Source organism: Ciconia boyciana, chromosome 4 (genome assembly GCF_034638445.1).
Source record: "Ciconia boyciana chromosome 4, ASM3463844v1, whole genome shotgun sequence".
Lineage (NCBI taxonomy): Eukaryota > Metazoa > Chordata > Aves > Ciconiiformes > Ciconiidae > Ciconia > Ciconia boyciana.
Window position 1 is genome coordinate 12,047,643 of NC_132937.1, and position 20,691 is coordinate 12,068,333.

The 20,691-nt window shown below is 37.9% G+C and overlaps 1 protein-coding gene and 1 non-coding gene across 4 annotated transcripts in view; both read right to left on the bottom strand.

The window, feature by feature from the left end:
* The window catches only part of ZFR (zinc finger RNA binding protein), a 49,779-nt gene that overhangs the window by 21,746 nt on the left and 7,342 nt on the right, over positions 1-20,691 (bottom strand). For 2 of the 3 annotated variants that reach the window (XR_012042003.1, XM_072858744.1), the window contains exons 3-8: positions 12,114-12,396; positions 9,525-9,669; positions 8,523-8,741; positions 6,976-7,217; positions 5,786-5,977; positions 1,211-1,511 (exon numbers count right to left, since the gene is read on the bottom strand). Coding sequence is in view for 2 of the 3 variants with exons in the window: in XM_072858744.1 (XP_072714845.1) it covers positions 1,211-1,511; positions 5,786-5,977; positions 6,976-7,217; positions 8,523-8,741; positions 9,525-9,669; positions 12,114-12,396 (1,382 nt within the window). In the remaining variant the exon portion in view is untranslated. The remainder of the gene's footprint in view (positions 1-1,210; positions 1,512-5,785; positions 5,978-6,975; positions 7,218-8,522; positions 8,742-9,524; positions 9,670-12,113; positions 12,397-20,691) is intronic. The other variant, XM_072858745.1, reaches the window with a different exon arrangement.
* LOC140651523 (small nucleolar RNA SNORA66) lies at positions 15,549-15,685 on the bottom strand. The gene has a single exon (XR_012042418.1). It is a non-coding gene; the product is annotated as a small nucleolar RNA SNORA66 (small nucleolar RNA).

A 20,691-nucleotide genomic window follows, 5' to 3' on the forward strand; every position in this document is an offset into this window, starting at 1 on the left:
TTCATGCTTTTTCAAAAGAGATAGGACAATGAGAACAACTCAGCAAATATATTTTAATAATGTCTTTTTTTTGGTCATCAGAGTTGGGTTTTTTTGTAAATGGATCCAAAGGAGTACTTAAAAACCTTATAATGTTTGTACTAACAAAGGTAGTATACTCTCAGTGTTGCAACTGCATAGCTCTTTCCTTTAAAAGCAGGATAACTTATTGTCGAACAACTGCTTCCTATCTCTAAATGTCTGTCATGCTTATTTCAAAAGTTTCCACTGTTACAAGGATGTTTCAGTTGCCCAATTATAAACTGCCAACCTACTGCAGGTTGCCTTAACAGCCCAGGCTGTAAACTGAAGTTAGGAACAACTGGACTATAAACTGCAATACTCCAACAGCTACTACATAAGAAACCAAAGATGGAAGAAACCTCCAAGAAAGGTCAGGTGGAGACTACAGGGCAGAAAACACCATAATTGTGAAGCAAAACTTTTATATTGTCTTGGTTTCAGATGGGATAGAGTTAATTTTATTCCTAGTAGCTGGTATAGTGCTGTGTTTTGAATTTTAGTATGAGAATAATATTGATAACACGCTGATGTTTTAGTTGTTGCTAAGTAATGCTTACAGTAGTCAAGGACTTCTCAGCTTCCCATGCTCTGCCAGGTGCACAAGAAACTGGGAGGGGGCACAGCCAGGACAGCTGACCCAAACTGACCAAAGGGCTATTCCATACCATATGACATCATGCTCAGTATATAAACTGGGGGGAGTTGGCTGGGGGGCAGCCATCGCTGCTCAGGGACTGGCTGGGTGTTGGTCAGTGGGCGGTGAGCAGCTGCATCACTTGTTTCCCCCCCCCGGTTTTGGTCCTCTCTCTCTTTTGTTTTCCTTTTCATTACTATTATTATTATTAATATTTTTTCTTTCTTTCTCCCAATTATTAAACTGTTCTTATCTCAGCCCACGAGTTTTCTTACTTCTGCTCTTCCAATTCTCTCCCCCATCCCACGGGGGGGGGGGGGGGGGAGAGCAAGTGGCTGTGTGGTGCTTCGTTGCCAACTGAAGCTAAATCACAACATATATACATTCTTATTTTCACCTATCAGTAATTCTCTTAAACAGAGTTACTCGTGCATAAAGTTAACTAAATACATTTGTATTTGTTGCACTAAGACCTTTAAAAAATATAGGTTAGGTTTCAAAATAAAGACTGACTTCTGTACTTGCCAACAAAGTTTATTTTCGGTGTAGATATTTTCTTTACAGCTATATTAGCAGTGGTTGAAGATGTTTTGTTGTTGGATGCCATGTTCAGTGGTGCATTTGCCGTGGGAGTAAGAATTTTCACTGCAGAGGATGCAACAGAGGAGTTCACAGTACTCGTGCTAGTTGCTATATTTGAAGCAGAGGCAGTTGGTTTGGAAGCAGATGTGGATGTTGAGGAAGTAGCTTGAGTAACCACATTTGGTTCAGTTGAAGGAATGGGTTTGCCAAGTTTTGTGTGTAACTTTACTACCTATTAAGAATAAAGAGAAATTCATAATATGATCTCCCTGGGATAACTATAAAAAAATGAACTTGTTATAGGTTATGGAAGCTTTAACAGAAACATCAATATTACTAAAAAAATAAAATAAAATCAATATAACTAAAAACTTATTGCTTCTTTACAAAAAGTGATGGGGGGGAAGGACATGTAAAAGTTCTTGTCATCTGTAATAAGGAAAGAGTTAATAGTTATCTCAGATTGCTTATTTCCATTAGAAATTCAGACATTTACTCCAAAAGCTGTGTAGATGAGAACAGAAAGCCAATAAACTCACAAGCCAGTAAAACTCAAAGAAACATTTTGCTCAAACTGTTTCAATGTGACTGTTTTGTTGCCTGGTTGCTTTTTATTCTCCCTCCAAAAATTGTAGTACACTGAACTATTTTGGTTCCAAATAATATTTCTAAATAAGAGTTATTTAATTCAGATTCAACAACACTGTCTCTTTTAATCACTACATTTTAAGAGTATTTATATTGAAAGACTTTCCAAGTTACCTAGCAAAACTGAAGAAATAACTTAGTCAAAGGTGGGGGGTTTTTTGGTGTTTTTTTTTTTTTTAAAGCACATCTGCAGAGACAGTTAAGGAGTATGCAAAAGGCATATTTCAGAGCTCTTTAGTATCTCATAGAAAGTGAAAAGGTACATGCTTATTCTTAGAAGTAATAAGCAGAGGCCTTTTCACAACATGCTTGAGATTGAATAATACTTCTTTTTGGTGACAGCTGACCATCAACTGAAAAAGTAATGCATATAGTCCACAAGAACAAAACATGCAAAATGAAAACTCAAGACCAGGTTTGAAAGTAGCGGTATAAAAAACACCCAATCAAAACACACACAAAACCACAACAAATCTGCTAGACATGCCTTTAATGCAAACACATGTACACAATCATGATATGCACACAACTGTATACATACACTTCTTTAGTTTTTTGTTATTATTTTTTAAGCATGTTCCCCATCATTCTTTAAGGAGGAAGTCCTAAAGGCACAAGACCAGGCTGTCCCCAGGTGCCAAAAGACGAGCCGTCGGGGAAGAAGACTGGCCTGGCTGACTAGAGAGCTCTGGCTCGAACTCAGGAAAAAGAGGAGAGTCTATGACCTCTGGAAGAAGGGGCAGGCAACTCAGGAGGACTACAAAGGTGTAGCAAGGCTGTGCAGGGAGAAAATTAGAAGGGCCAAAGCCGAGCTAGAGCTCAATCTGGCTGCTGCTGTAAAAGACAACAAAAAATACTTCTTCAAATACATTAGCAGCAAAAGGAGAGCTAAGGAGAATCTCCAGCCCCTAGTAGACGGGGGAGGGAACACAGTGAGCAAGGATGAGGAAAAGGCTGAGGTACTTAATGCCTTCTTTGCCTCAGTCTTTAATAGCAGGGCCAATTGTTCCCTGGGTACCCAGCCCCCTGAGTTGGAAGATAAGGACGGGGACCAGAATGGAGCCCCCATAATCCAGGGGGAAATGGTTAGTGACCTGCTGCACCACTTAGACACTCACAAGTCTATGGGGCCTGATGAGATCCACCCAGGAGTACTGAAGGAACTGGCAGATGTGCTCACCAAGCCCCTTTCCATCATTTACCAGCAGTCCTGGCTAACTGGGGAGGTCCCAGTGGACTGGAGGCTTGCCAATGTGATGGCCATCTTCAAGAAGGGCCAGAAGGAGGATCTGGGGAACTACAGGCCTGTCAGCCTGACCTCGGTACCGGGGAAGCTGATGGAGCAGATCATCCTGAGTGCCATCACACGGCATGTAGAGAATAACCAAGGGATCAAGCCCAGCCAGCATGGGTTCAGGAAAGGCAGGTCCTGCTTGACCAACCTGATCTCCTTCTATGGCAGGGTGACCCGCTTAGTGGATGAGGGAAAGGCTGTGGATGTTGTCCATGTAGACTTCAGTAAAGCCTTTGACACTGTTTCCCACAGCATTCTCCTGGAGAAACTGGCTGCTCATGGCTTGGATGGGTGTACTCTTCGCTGGGTAAAGAACTGGCTGGATGGCCGGGCCCAAAGAGTGGTGGTGAATGGAGTTTACTCCTGTTGGCGGCCGGTCACAAGTGATGTCCCCCGGGGCTCAGTATTGGGGCCAGTTCTGTTTAATATCTTTATCAATGATCTGGATGAGGGGATCGAGTGCACCCTCAGTAAGTTTGCAGATGACACCAAGTTGGGCAGGAGTGTTGATCTGCTTGAGGGTAGGAAGGCTCTACAGAGGGACCTGGACAGGCTGGATCGATAGGCCGAGGCCAACTGTATGAGATTCAACAAGGCTAAGTGCAAGGTCCTGCACTTGGGCCACAACAACCCCATGCAACGCTACAGGCTTGGGGAAGAGTGGCTGGAAAGCTGCCTGGCAGAAAAGGACCTGGGGGTGTTGGTTGACAGCCGCCTGAATATGAGCCAGTAGTGTGCCCAGGTGGCCAAGAAAGCCAATGGCATCCTGGCTTGTATCAGAAATAGCGTGGCCAGCAGGACTAGGGAAGTGACTGTCCCCCTGTACTCAGCACTGGTGAGGCTGCACCTCAAATACCTTGTTCACTTTTGGGCCCCTCACTACAAGAGAGACATTGAGGTGCTGGAGTGTGTCCAAAGAAGGGCAACAAAGCTGGTGAAGGGTCTAGAGCAGAAGTCCTATGAGGAGTGGCTGAGGGACCTGGGGTTGTTTAGCCTGGAGAAAAGGAGGCTGAGGGGAGACCTTAGTGCTCTCTACAGCTACCTGAAAGGAGGCTGTAGTGAGGTGGGGGTCAGTCTCTTCTCCCAAGTAACTAGTGATAGGACGAGAGGAAATGGCCTCAAGTTGTGCCAGGGGAGGTTTAGACTGGATATTAGGAAATTTTACTTCACTGAAAGGGTGGTCAAGCATTGGAACAGGCTGCCCAGTGAAGTGGTTGAGTCGTCATCCCTTGAAGTATTTAAAAGATGTTTGGATGAGGTGCTTAGGGACGTGGTATAGTGGTGGTCTTGGTAGCGTTAGGTTTATGGTTGGACTCGATCTTAAAGGTCTTTTCCAACCTGTGCGATTCTGTGATTCTGAGAATACAGACATATGAATGTCACATAATACTACAAATTTAAGTTCAAGCAACTCTTCAAAATTACTTTTTTCCAGTAGAATGCACAAGATTCTTCAGTGTACCAAAGAAAAAGTGTCCTTTGAGATTTCATTTTTACACTGATGACAACCTAAATTAGCATTAGTTAGCAACTATCTATGAGGAAGAGAAAGCGACATCCAAGATAATATATACCATACTCCATATACCTATGGAGTTACTGGGCACAACCCAAAAATTTAATGGCTCAACTTATTAATGAAAGAACGAACACTAGGCAAGTCTATCTAATTTATAATTTTTGTTCTTGTGCTAGCAAAAAATAATATTGGGAAAATTGTTTTACATTTGCTATGAGATTTATTTATTTTAGTAGGAATGATGTTACTGATGCCACTTTGTACAGTGTTCTGAGACACAAAGAGCTATAAAAGCTGAATATTAATACTGTATCTGTTACATTAATCTTTCCAGAGTTATGAGGAAAATCTGTAATATCTGAACACACAGTCTACACTGCCATTCCATTTACTATTGTATGGCCAAATTTAAAACACAGGTCACAGGGGTTCACAGTGCACCCACAGTCTTTATTCCACAATGCCCACCTAACTGCACCCAGACAGTAGGAAAGCATGCTTACCAAAACTCTTCCAAACATTCTCATTATAAAGTCTACCACAGGACATTGTTCCTTGCTCCCATATGCCAATTTTCTTTGCAAGAAATACCAAAAAGTAATGCATAATAGTCCCATCCCTTGGCACTGACTCAGCTTACAGTGTTTCAAAGGCCACCGAGAGCTTCACAGCACCAGACAAATAAGAAGAACGTCAAGAGAAGTCTTGAAAAGAGTTAGGGGGCACAAGCATGCTACTGCATGACCTCATTGATGCTTTTCCCCATCTTACTCTACACCTTCTTCCTACTATGTACATACTTTCCCCAATACATCCTCTTCTCATTGATGCCATGGCATTATTTTTCCCCCCTTTCCTCCCAATAAGGCCCTTCTAATAGTGAGCTTAAAGATAAGTTTGAAACAAAAAGCAGAACTAAATGTCTTTAAACAAAATAATTCTAGTTATATTGTTTCTGCGTATTTTCTCCTCTCTAAGATGAGAAAAAACAATGTGAAGAAATATACAACTGACTTGTATAATAAGGACAAGAGAAAGTTCTTACTTTCTGATGCTTGGCTCCACGGATATGGGCAGCATAAGCATCTGCTCCTGTACAAGACACATCACAAAGCTCACAGCGCAACTGATTCTGAGTTCCACGAGCAGAAGTGCTGCTGTTATTGGTATTCTGGGAAGCTTTTAATGCTGCTTCTTTCTTTTTGTGTTTCTGGCCTTCTAAGTGTTCTTTATAAGTCTGTTTAAATAAACAATACACACACAATAAGCTGTCTTTGTACTGCTTGTTCATCATTCATGTGAATACACGTAATCTAGAACATAGCATAAAACACATACTTTATATGAGAAATACTTCCTCCACTGAACATTTCTTCCACATAACATGCTCTAAGGCATAAGCAGGACACTTCTAAGACCAAGAAATTTTCTTCACCACCAGGATTCCACTGTTATGTAATACAATATGGTCTTTTCTCCTCTACCTTCTCACTTCCTCAATCAAGTACTGGTCAACAGATATTACCATTGAAAGCTTGATAAGATCAGAAAACTGCATCTCAGTTGCAGTTTCCTGCATTGCATTGAATTATTCTTGATTTTGAATTTTCCTCAAACTGCAAGACCACAGTTATTAAATGTATCCAGAGAACTAAAAAAAATAAATTCAAAAGAAGGTAGCGCATAAATAAAGCTGTGCTGAAAATGAAATGCAGAAATTTATATTTGTTCCTATACCAACACTGGCAATCCATAGAGCAGACAGGGTGGGAAATAATGACAAATTTACCTGAAAAGTAAGAACTGTTTTGCCGAACACACGCACAAACACTCTGCATGAATTGATATCTACTTTTTATGCACTTGAATCCACTGTAAAACTAAACTGGGATGCTGGAATACAATGAAGAATAAATTTTCAGGCTTACCATTCACAAAGTTTTGAAAAAATAATTTTCCAAGAAGCTTGCTATGCTAAAAAGCAAATCAAATTCAAAGTTTAGAATACTTCTGGAGTCCAAAGCACAGCTGAAGCTTTTCTGTACAAGCTAAGGGGATGCATCTTTTTGTCTTCTCATGGGACCTCTTTCTATAATAGCACGCATTTTCATTTCATTATTCCTTTAGTAAAAGTATAGAATCAGGTCTTTAAAAATTAAGAAATATTCTTAAAGAGGTAATTTTTGTAGTTGAAAAAATTATGACTAAAGCGTATAGCAAAATATTACATAATACCTGTGGTCCAGCACAGCTGATCTTACAAACATCACAGTAGTGGATCTGGGGCGGTTTGGGAGGTTGCTTTGGTTTCAGTTGCTTATTTTGGAATGGTGCCTTTTTAGTAAAGGTGGTCCCTGTCCAAGCAGCTGTTGCAGCAGCAGCAGCTGCTGCTGCCTGTTTCTGTTGTTGTTGCTGCTGCTGGTAATAGGACGATGCAGCTGAATACACTGCAGCTTCATAGCCAGAATAAGAGGTACCTCAAAGATCAAAATAAAATAAATGTTACATCACTGTACATCATGTATCAGTTTCATAATTCACTAATTCCAAGCATGTTGCATAATAGAGTTGGGGGGGCAGGGCAGGATATAAACGATTTATTGAGATCTCATTAGGCAGTCTGAATTTTTCTTGATGTTTCACAGTACACAGATACAGAGCATACCACTTGTATCAGGAATATACTTGATTTTAGACAAATCTTTGTGGACACGCGGTTATGTTAGATATATCAAAGCATCCCTAAAGAATATGTGAAGTTTCCTGGTACATCCGGTAAGACCGAGTATGATGTAACAAGAATTTTAATAAAAGATTTATCAAAGACCACTTGAAGTAAGCAGTCTTCCAGAACCAGATTTTCTGTTCAAGTTCCAAAATTAAAAGGAAGACAGATATTATGTAGAGGAAGGGAAAAAAAAAAAAAACAACATAAAGATAAGACAGAATGGCTAGTGCTATTACATTCTATTTCACTGATTTAAATTGTTTTAGTGCAGAGAAGCTGCTTGCCTACTAAAACCTCTGCAGCACACCCTGTCTACACACTCCTTGATTTCTAGTATCAAAGTTGATTAAATCAAGGAAACTGGGCTTTCATACCTTTGAGCCAGTTTTCCCATAAACTTTCTACATCTACTGGTTCAACTATTTTAATCCTCTGATCAGGCTCTGTTTCAAGGAAGTCTTAAAATCCCTTTTTAAACAGAAAACAAAACAAAACAAAAAGTTCAAGGTAGCTCTAATATGCAAGTTGATTACCATCTGGCCATAAAGTTAACATCTTTTCATCTTTAACTACTTTTTGGATTTCTAATGTTTGAAGGAAAGTCTTTTTTTTAGCACCCATTCTCCTCCCATTTTGGGTCAAGACAAACCAAACTTACAAGATTTATATTGGACTGCTCCTCCCTGTCTCTGTAACTGCTGTTTGATGACAGCATGCTCCCAGTTTCCCTGGGTTATATTTCTGTGGATGCGTTTCCTTATTTTTTCTATCCTCCATCTTTTCTCTCCAAACCTTACAGTAAGTCACAAAACGCCATGCACGTAGCAACACCAACGCTTTGTATATTCTCACATGTAACAAAATAGGCACATACAAACATCAAACCTCTTTTAAAAATAAATCATAATAATGGCAAAATATTTTGATGTAACTGGTTGATACTTCTCAGTAGACTATGATGTAATTGCACACAAACTGCTAAAATTCTGAGTATTTAAATCGTCTCCTGTAACAATTGCGAAGAAACCAGCAACATAATATGCAAAATTCTTACCAGAGTAAGTAACCGCTGTTGTACTGTATGTTGCACTTTGAGTATAGGATGGAACAACAGTAGCCGCAGCTGCTACTGGCTGCACAGTAGAGGATACTGGATATATAGAAAACGTAGTTGTTGCTGGACTTGGGGTTGCAGGTTTTATAGCTGTCACTTGTCGTGTTTGCTGGGCTTGGGTATACTGAGTTGCCCCTTGGCTATATCCTGCTTTTGGAGCTAATTAGGATAGAAAATAGAAGTGTACAAACATTGATGCTTTAGTTGAATGAAATGCAAACCATATTAAATGATACTTAATGATATGCTGTGGAATAAACATATAATGAGTGGGTTTTGTTTTAGTTTGGTTGTTTTTTGCTTTATTTTTTGTTTTGTTTGGGTTTTTTTTTTTTTTTACAGTAATGGTTATGCATCGCCTACCATATATCACACAACTGTTTAGTCACGTCACAGCTCACACTAGTAAGCCTCAGATTTATTTAGGCATTTTTAACTGTGCTGCCATGTTTTTAAACAACCTTCTCGTTCAATGGTTTTACTAGAGTACACTAAACCAAAGTACATCTAAACTTTCCTATTATTCCTAATTAAAGTAAAAAAAGTAAATAGGATTTATGCTTTGTAGCATTCATGATACCAATAATTAAAGAACTACATACATTAAGTAACTAAAGAATTAAAAAAAAATCTTTCTAACCAAGTTATCATCTGAACCCACCATTGACTTTTTGAACCTACTTCAGCAAAAAAGTTTGCCTAGAAGTACGCTTTGAGTGTATTTAATAACAATCCAAACCTTGAAGATAGTTACTTATGGAAATGTCACAATAATGGTCAAGTTCTAGATGCAGCAAATTTTTCTACATGTTGACAGGGATTACATGTCAAAACTATAAAACAAAATCTGGATAATGTGAAATATTCAAAGACATATTTTTAAGGTATTAAAGTAGTACACAGACTGTGTATAATGACAGGAGTTTGAATCATGCCACCCACCTGTCTGGTAGTACGATTCAGCTACTGAAGGTTGAGGCTGGGCAACAGCAGCCACAGCTGCAGCAGTCACTGTTGGTTGTTGATAGTATTGTTTGCTGTCATAAGCTACAGCTGGGGCAGTAGATCGAACATAAGAATAGGAATCCTAAAAATTCAAAAAAGAAAAAACAGCAGATTTCTCCTTAAGTATATATCTGGAGTAATAAAAATCATTAGCAGAGTCAAAGAATTTTCTTCTATTCTACTAAAGTAGATTTTAAAAAAAATATTTACAGATACAGTATATACTAATATATGCATTAAAGAAATTAAATTTATGTTTACAGATACTTCAGGCCTGAAGACAACCCTGATCGTCATTTTCAGACTTAATATAGGAATTCACCTCATGCTATTAAATCACTTTCCATTCCAAATTATTTTTGTTACCAAAAAGCAACTATTCTCACTAGTTTTTCATAATGACTATATCAGATTACATTCCTGTAAAATATGAAGGAAAAAACCACCACAGATCTCCACAAACCACAGTAAGTCCACAAGTTTACAAACATGACCCTTTACCGGCTTTAAAAATCCCATCATCAACAATACTTTTCTTGGTTATATTTTTTAGAGTATGAAAATGATACTTTTAAAGCCTTCTTTACTTTTTGGTGTATCAACTATTCCATTGGGGAACCATATCTAGTTTATAAGGGCAAGGCAAGTAGCCCATTCGACACCTCCAGAACTCAGGAGATTATTAGTAAGCTTAGAAGGGGAGGGCTTGGAAGACACTATATGCATGTACACATATTCTCCCATCCTCACCATATTTATGGTAAAATGTAAAGAGTTGATCAACTGAGGGGTAGCAAGGCATGAACTACGTTAGCCAATATGTACTAATGTATAAAATTTCTTTTTATTTCAAAGAAATAAAACAATAAAATCTCTTTTCCATCCAACCCATGTAAAGTAGAATTATTTTTCTTTAGTTTAGGGGACTCTTTTCTGTCTGAATGCATCTAATAACTGACTAGTTTAATGACCTCATAATTATGAGTAAACATGCTACTGGAAAGACCACTATGTTTCAATTCATTACCATATGTAACAAATTATAAAAGCCATACAAAGGAATTTATAACATACAGCAACAGTATAGTCCTTTTAAACAAAAAAAAAAATACTAATTAGAATCTAGATTATGCCTTGATAAGTTTAGGACTAAAAAGTTAAATAATTGTTACAAGGGACATACTATTTCAATGTCCTCTGTCTCATAGTAAATGCACATTTTAACTATGAGCCACGCCATAAGAGTTTGGTAACTCTTGTGCATAAACACACCAGCCTAGAAATACCCACTGAAGACTAACAAATGCTAATGTAGCAAAAAAGCTGATAAAAATACAAATAAAGCTCACATCTCCAATGGGAAACTACCTGGCCATGTAAAACCCCTCATCTTTCTGCATCTAAGCTGTCTGATTGAAGCCAATGGGCTAGGGTTACTGATGTGCATATACACTTGCATTGTGTGAATCTAGACAGACAGGAAAAACCGCAACTTCTCACTCTTTCTTAAAAACTGAAGTAAACACTTGTTAGATAAGTCCCAAGATAACCTCTACAGACTGAAATCCTCCAACTGCAAAAATGATGCAGCACTCTGATTTCTACTGCTAAGTTTCTTTATTCCTGAAGAGGAATACAAGTCACCGACAGGATGTTGTTTCATATGACATTTAAGCCAGCGTAAGAATGGGAAGTTGTCTGAGGTACCATCGCATCTCTCCTCACAGCCCTACATGATCCCACTTCCATCTCTTGCATTGGCATCACAACTGTGCAGAACCAAGGAAATTCTGCAGAAGCCCGTCAATCCCATGGAAAGCTGCTACTCCTTTTTTGGGTGGTTAGTTTTCTGTGGGATCCTTATCCTGTACTGACCCACCCAAATGCTGAGAACTGCTAGATTCAATGCAAGGAAGTGTCAGCAAAGGTCAGGGCAAGATGAAAACAGACAACAGTTCCCTTTTGTAGAAGCCTGTAGCCACACAAGGTTAGGCAGTGGTCTCTCAAAGGGTACCCAAAACCTACCCAAAGGGTAGTTCCTCTCCTAGGGTAATCTTCTATCCTCTTATGTTTGGTACTAGAGCTCCTGTGGCACCCAGGAATCTGACAAGGGAGCTATTTCTATCTCCCACTGAAAATTTTTATTGGAACAGTTTTTTCATCTAAATCAGTTCCATGACCCAGTTTACTGCATGCCACTTGAACACTTAGGCTAGCCAAGTATTTCAGCAGTAGTTCACAAAATCATTTGAAGATAAATGTCAATTCATTGCTTATTGTGTGAACGTCTAAATCTTAGCTCCTGCAGTACTACTGCTGATAATCCTCTATACACACCATATGAGACTGCAGTCACTTCACATTCTATCAGTTTTAGCTACTAAGTAATTTGAGTTGCATTCAAACTGTGATTCATGGAAGAAAAAAAAAATATAAACATCATCACATTCTCTTATCCAAACAGGCCTCCTCCTTTTAACATATCATTTAAAAAAAAAAAAAATCACACTATTTTTTTTAACACACCTGGTAATTCTGCGTAGTGACAGGTGGTGGTGGTGGTGGAGCTTCTTGTTGCCTCTGTGTATAACCATAATCTGTAGCTGTGTGCGCTGTAGGATAGCCTCCATAAGCAGCAGCTGTTGCAGCAGCTGCAACAGCTACTGGAGCAGGCCTGGCTACTGCAACTGTAGCTGCTGCTGGAGCATAGGCCGCAGTAACAGTGTGCGCAGCGACTGGTGCCTGGTGGACAGTGTAGCTAGCAACTGTAGTTGGATGGGAATAGGCTACACCCGAAGCTGGCTGCTGGCTATATTGGAAAAAGATAGTAAGTAAATAATTAGATTAATTCAACATACTAAGCTAATGTCTAAACATTTCAAAATCCCAGATTTGATTGATACTTGTCTATTCTACAAACAGACCTGGAACAGCTATCTATCTATGCATACACTTTAATGGCTTTTAATATCTCTCTTCCACCCCCATTAAAAAGGCTGTATCATTTTGAAGTTTCTGTGGATGCAGATATCATGCAGGTGATGACTTTCTTCTTAGCAAGGGGGGGGTGGGTGTGGGTGGGTGTTGTGTTCCACTGCTTGAAGAGAACCCAAGTCTTTCATTCAAAATAATACAGAAGCCTTACACTGTTATCTTTTCATGACCAATAAGTTTAAGTGTTTTAGTAGTTCTTCAATAAAACTGACATACCTGTCAAGTTAAGAAAAATACTACTTTTCTGTGAGAGCTCATTACTGACCTGCACTTGCATGATGTTTTTCAGTAAACCACATTAAAGTAATGAGATTTTTAAAGACTTCTGTGAAAGTTAGCTCAGAACTCTTAAGTTTAAGGCAGAGACACTTTAAATATACACCTCTGATAAGGGACTTTTCCCACAAAAGTTAAGAAATTATAAAAGCTGGCCCCACTCACTTGTCTAGAAGTTCACTGCCTCACAACATGAAGCATCAAAATAGTCAGTCAGATCAAGCAAGACAACTGCTACCAGAGCTCTGACAATCTTCCAGGTACATGCTGAGACTAATCTGCTTCTCTTAAATGTGCAGGTAGGACATTAATATGTGGCTATTTACCAAGAATGAGTAAATATTAACAGCAGAAATAAAAAATTATGACTTCAAAGGCTTAATTATTTGAACTGAAACTAATATTATTGTCCTATATTGATCTATAACTGTGCATTATGATTAAAAGCCTAGAATAGTTATTTTTAAACAAATAAAGTGAACTGGGCAAAATATCACTATCTGGAACAATGATATGAAATGGGGACTGAGTGATTATTCTGAAATTTTTAGTACACTTCCTGCACTGCTTTTCAATAATATTTAAGAATCTCTATAGGGTTTCACATCTCCATAGTACTATTAAAAGATAATTCAAAACCAATTCCATGCCTATCAAGGAGGTAGTATCCCCTATTTTTTAGAAGAAAATAGAAAAGTGAAATCTCACTTGAAGCAAACATACTCAGTGGCAAAGTGGAATTGCAGCATGGTTATGCTCAAAACCAAAAGGAACAAGAAGTTACAGTATTTTTCTCCTGAAGACTGCAATATCCTCTAACTACCAGAAACAAAGCACCTTTTAACTATAGATACTATTATTTTTGCAAAAGACATTTCCATAACTCCCTTGTGTTTAGTAATTTTTTGGTTTTTTTTAAGGAAAACCGATTTTGTCATTTTAATCACAGCAGAACCCATTAACTTCAATATATTAAAAAAACATTCTTACAGCAGAAACACACAGAGAAAATGTTATTATTATTGGACTTACGTGCCTGGACTCCACCTTCTTCCCATCTTAGGCCCTTGATTGCTTAAAAGACCACTTGCATTCCATCGAAGTTTAATTCCGTTGTGAGTTGTACTCACAATTATGTTTCATTTTATTTTCAGCTTCTTAGCATAACAGTGGAAGGAAAAGACCTGAACCACTCTGGTGTAGCTCCCACCACTGCTTGAAACAATTCCTCCTACTTGATGTATATAGGCAGTTTCGCTGTTTTGTCAGTTTAAGGTGAGAAATCAGACTCCACCAGAAAATTCAGGAAGACTACTTTATGATGGTAAAAGTGAATGACAATCTATAAAATTAGGCTGCATTATCTACATCTCTAACAGTACAGAAGTGTAAAACATTCAAAAGTTCTGAGGTAATTCACATTATCATATGTATCTACTAAAAATACATTAAATTGAGAAAACAGGCAGCAGACTATTTAATTCGGACTGCACTTGAACACATCAACAGTCTAATACTGCCAACAAGGAAAAGTCTTGCTCCATCCTATCCCCACTCTTATTCTTCCCTCGTCCCATATACCAAACCTGGCTATGCCATCCTATTCCATCCCTAGTGCTAGTTCTGCTACTTGTCAAGCTATTCAGTGCACTGATTTAACTCATTCATCTAGCAGAAAACTATGAGAAGTGGTTTTTTTTTTTTGCTGGGCTCATTTTCTAACATGGTAGAAATGTTAGAAACATTGGAGCTCACAAAACAGTCTGCTGAGTGCCAGAACCCACATAAGTTGTACATATGGAAGCAGGGGAAAAAAAATGGGAAGGGGGGAAAGAACAGGGACCTGTCCAGGAAGCGTTAATTTGGCTCTTCAAGTTTCACGAAACCGTGCTTAAGTTACTATTACAAAATACAATACAGTGTTGTCCTGGTTTCAGCTGAGACAGAGTTAATTTTCTTTATAGTGGCTGGTATGGGGCTATGTTTTGGATTTGTGCTGAAAACAGTGTTGATAATACAGAGATGTTTTAGGTGTTGCTGCACTAGTCAAGGACTTTTCAGCTTCCCATGCTCTGCCAGGTGCACAAGAAGCTGGGAGGGGGCAAAGCCAGGAGAGTTGATCCAAACTGGCCAAAGGGCTATTCCATACCACATGACGTCATGCTCAGTATATAAAGCTGGGGAAGAAGAAGGAAGGGGGGGACATTCGGAGTGATGGCGTTTGTCTTCCCAAGTAACCACTACACGTGATGGAGCCCTGCTTTCCTGGAGATGGATGAACACCTGCCTGCCCATGGGAAGTAGTGAATGAATTCCTTGCTTTGCTTGCGTGCGCAGCTTTTGCTTTACCTATTAAACTGTCTTTATCTCAACCCTCAAGTTTTCTTACTTTTACTCTTCCGATTCTCTCCCTCATCCCACTGGGGGGGAGAGTGAGCGAGTGGCTGCGTGGTGCTTAGTTCCCAGCTGGGGCTAAACCACAACAAGTGTTCACAACACGCTATGAGGTAACACTATCAGTCAGTTTATCAAAGAAAATGCTTCTGTTCTCAGAATATATATGATTAAAGCTGCCTGACAGTTTTCAGTATTTAATATTGTGAAGAGATTGTGATCATTATGAGCAGGACTATTAACAAGATTCTGCTACAGACAGTTTCATTTCTTCTGTGCTATTTTTGTATCAGACTTCCTTATCAAGGTATAGAATTAACAGCCCAAATAATTTGATTTCTAAGGCCGATATAGTTCTACAACCATGTTTACTTTAGCAAACCTGTTCCCCCTGCTTCTGCAACATCATACAGGGCTAGGGATCAAGTTTGCAAGACTACAAGAAAAATATTCTAGAATTGACTGCTTCTTCCTTTTTAAAAGTTATGTTACAGTATGTTACAGAAATTCACAGTGGCATCTTTTCTAAATTTATGTTTCTTTTTCTCCCCATGGTCTTACTGAGAACCTTTTAACATTAAGATGACCAGACACTTTCATGTAATTAATTTATATCAAAAGATTTTTGTGCCAACTTCATTTAACTTACAAGAGTTTTTAATCCTTGTTTGGTGATTAGTGCCTCATCACATTTGCTGAGATGAACTTACCTCCTCCCAAACTATTTTGCCAGACTCCCTATTCCACTGATCTTTCTTGCAGTTGTTCTTTGTGCCTATCCTAGTATTATCTACTCTTCTTTCTTGACTACAGATGGCAAGAACTGTATGCATCATTTCAGATGAAGTTTCAGCTGTGCTACCCACTCCACTCCAGACTGCTTGCTTTCCAAACACTTGCTTCCTCAGAGCAGCTTCTTGTAAAGTTACCTGTGTACTAACAATATTTCCCTTGCATCAAATATCACACCATACTAATATAAATACTAAGTAAGACTCAAGACCAATCCCTAGGGTACTTCACTGCAATTATTCCTATTTGATAATCACTCTTCTAATTCTACTAACCACCTCTACCAGCTCCTTCTCTACAATTATTTTACTTCTCTACCTTCAGTAATAATTTTCCTTACTGCACCACATCAAGTATTTCAACTCAGTCCCAATAAATAAGACTCCAAAAGACTTAGGCACCTGATCAAGTTATTAGAGCAACAATGAAATACAGTATGTCAGCTGAGCTATGGTAACAAACCACACCCGTGTTCTTCACCGCAACAAAGAAAGTAATTCAGTTTAGCTTAATCCCCCAACACAGTAGGAAAAAGTTGAACCTAATTACAAGCGGACAGAGAAGCTAACTGATTGACCTGGTAACTTAGTGAGTTTTCTTTGTAGGTCAGTTCTTCTCTTCCCCAAAATAAATTCTAATATCCTTATTGGCATCTTTGAGTTCAAGGAATTCTAGCACTTTTCATATGAAAAGATACACAGTCCATCTGGCTTTACTAACTAGGCGGAGCTTAAAAATCACAGAATAATTTAGGCTGAAATAAAGATTTGGAGGTCATCTGTCCTAACCCTGTGCTCAAAGCACAGCTAATTTCAAAATTACATTAGGTTTCTCAGGGCTTTGCGTCCAGTCAGGTTCCAATCATCTCCGAGAATGGAGACTGCAAGACTGCTCTAGACAACCTGTTCCAGTGTCTGAGCACCCTCACTGTCAAGAATTTTTTCCTTAGTTTATAAAAGATTCAGTTTCAAAAGCAAATGAGTTCTAGACCAACATTTACTTAAAGCAAACCCAGTTTGTGAACATTCAATTCAAGGTAACTTCATATTACAATTCTTACAGTGTTTTAACTTACTATCAAAATAAACACCATTCTTTAGGAAGTTACAGGCAAAGGACTTTGCAGCTTCAAATCTTACTCTACTGTATTGCTCTAATAATACCTCTTCTGACAGAGATTTTCATTCAAAAAGAATATACCACACCTATTTCTTTAGCTGATCATAATAGTAACAGTGCTTCCCCACAAAGCTCACTTAAATTTATATTTTCTAGGAACGACACACATTCTTCAATACTCATCTTCCAGCTCAGATTTCTATTTCACTGTGTTTTCACTATCCCAGCCACAGCCAGTTTACAGTCTACATGTTGCACTCAATTGTTCTGCTCCAGGTTCTGTAGATGTATGTTTCAGTCAACTACAGAAAGTCATTTCCAGCACTTTACCTAATGTTTTTTGTCTCTCCCTACCTGCCCTAAACTGCTACATGCATATCCCTATTTCCCCATGCTCTTTGCTTCCTCCTCCCAAATAAGCTTGCTTCTATTCAAAAGTTTTACACCCCAGCGTATACCTAGCTTGCTCTCATCTTCCACATCTTACCTAAGGAATCTCAAGATCGAGAGAATTAATTCTTTACACACAATTATTGTACTACAGTGCATGAGAGAAGTATTTTTTTTTAAAACACCTTTGATTCAAATCTTTGAATAACAACTATACTAATTTCTACTGACATTAATGATGGAAAATACTAATCTTTCTGATGCATTAGTATCAGAAAAAGTGCCACATATTATGAAATACCACTATGATATTAAGCCTCCTAGATAAGACTGACTGCAGTGAGCTGTGACCACGTATCTTTCTCCACACTAATCTCCAATTCCATATCAATCTGATTTTCTGGGGAGTGAAGGGCCACACTGGCTCACAGTCTTGCAGAATTCATCCCAGAGCAAAGGCCACAGCAAAAGTTAGCCTTGTCCACGTTGCTGTCTGGTGTACGAAACTCCTTTCACCAAGTGAAATGAAGTTTTCCCAAGACAGGTGCATGTTTTGCTTTGATACTTTGCAAGCTGGACATAAGATTAATACTGCAGCTACTTTCATGGTATCAACATTTAATATTGCTGTGCACACTCAGAACTGTGATTCTGAAACAGTATAACACAAAAATCTTTTTTCCCATTTGCAAATTCTAAATCCCCATTCCAAAACACTAAGGCATCAAAGAGTTAAGATCTCCCTGCCCAATTCTACACCACAAATTAAGCTATAGTATAGCTTATAAAATCAATTAAACTATAGTATAGCTTTAAAAAAAGTACAATTCTACGTATTTAGCCTGGAAAAGTCCAGCCTAAACACTTACATTTGGCTAAGTTGTATTAAAACACCAGCAACAAAAAGCCCACACCCTGAGAACAAGCTCTCAAAAAGGTGTTAGCCATCACTACTTCATATTAGTTATTAAAATAACTAGATTAATTATTTCATATTTCTGTTAGTAATTTTTATTCCCCTTTTCAAAACCCTGAATATTCAAGAAGCAATTAAAAATCTTTTCTGAACTGCACAAAGATCTTCAACAAGGAATTTAGGTGTGCTGCCATCTTAAGTCAGAAGCTGGCTAGGAGGCAAAAAGTGCTGATCAATAGCAATTAATGAAGTATTGGTGTCCACTAAAAACACTGTTCTCCAGTTCCAAAACCACACAGGTTTGTCTAATTTAAATAGCTATTTAATATAGGTTTGTAAATGAGCAATACTCTTGCACAAATAAAGCTTAGATGAGAACTTGTATTATAATTAGATCTAAAATAGCAGAATCTTCACTTGTTAGTTACTTTTATATAGCGACACTGATAGAAGGCCTGGATTTCTTGTGATTTATCAGCCCAAGAATGACAGAGAATTAAGAGCACTTAAATTTAAAAAACAAATACTAAATTATCTTCTGGAGAACACTTTGCTCTTGTCCTTTTTAATTTCCAGCTATTGGCCTTTTCTAATAAAAAAGTGTTGAGGGTTTTTTTGGAAAAAAAAAATTGAAGGTAGAAAGCTTTGTTTATTGCACATTAACAATATCAAGAAAATGCAAAACTGATATAATGCTATCTATTCTGCCAGATAATAACTTCAGGTGACTTAAGATTGTAAGATATTTTATTTTCCACATTAGGATATTTGTGAAGTCAGTCATGCGTTAAGAAACTTAATAAGGTATCTGTAGCAATTACTGTCAGAGGAATACACTTTCAGAAAAACGCAGTCTATTTCCATATAAGATATATAACACATAAAAGGTATATATATGAGGAAAGCACATAAAAGATTCCCTATAAGCCTTGCTTTTCATCACACTGACTGATTTAATTTAAAAACAAAAATGAATTGTAATTAATGTGCACATAATCCGAAGGAATACAAAAATGCTGATCTCCAATGCATCTCTGTACTAACAACCAACACACACACTAACACTGCTGCTATTCCAGCTCTGTTTAGGGTGATGAACACTGAAAACTCTCTTCCTAGAGGCAAAGGACATTTAATTTTTTTTAGTTTTCTGAAGAGTGCTATTTTGATATAGAGTTACAATCAGGAGTAAAACCAATTTTGTCTCTACCCAAACTACCAGCTTCCTCAGAAATAACAACTTCTAAAACATATTTCTTGCAGGTTTTTTTGCATGCAAATGCAGAAGTTATTTTCAGGCTAGCTTAGCACAACACTTAAGCTACTCTTAAAAATAATTTTTAAAATACAAATATCTTGAACTAAAAAACACAACCAAACAAAACCACAAAAAAACCACCAAAACCAAAAAACCCACAACCAAAAAACCCCACACACTAATTAAGCCTTATTTCTCAAATTCTAACTTTTAGGAATACTTAAACATTTTAGCATTAAGGAAACCATATTTGTTGAGACCTAACTGCCAGATTTCTTAAAGTTTCATAAACTACTCTATTAGTATCAGAATAGCAAAAAAATACAATTTTGCAGTTTTTCTTTCAGGGATATGAAGACTGAAACAAGTATGACCTAACTCTCCAAAACCTTGAAGAAGCAGTACAATCTGCTGCTGCTTCAGTTTCTAACCTAGGAAGAGGCACTACTGAGTAACTGATCAGATGAAGTTTCAGGTATGTTAATGGAACCTGGGCAGAGTAAAGTAAAAAACAAAATAACGATAATTAAAAAAAAAAACCAAAATCAAATGAGCTTTTTTCTCCTAAACACGCTTGACAATAAACAGCATAAAATGGTGAAATGAAAAATCGCACTACAGTAAGTTGTATTTTAGAAGAGACTTCTGTTTTTCTAGAGCCTGTCACTCACTATAGGCATAAAATTTTAAAGACTGAATTTATCTTTTTAGGACTTGAATGAAAATTATTATTTCAGCTTTTTGAACAGAACATTGTTTGTAACGCAATTCACTAGGCCTGAAGGCATGCACACATGCAATCCTCTCTTGAATTCTGTCAAATTTTAGCAGTTCCTGCTAACATATTCTATGGTTTAACTACACACGGCCTAAAAGAGACAGTTCTCTATAGTAATTTTGAGTTTCCCTTCCTCTTCCATGCTTCTAAAAACATCCTTGTGTCATTCCATTACAAACAAAAAATA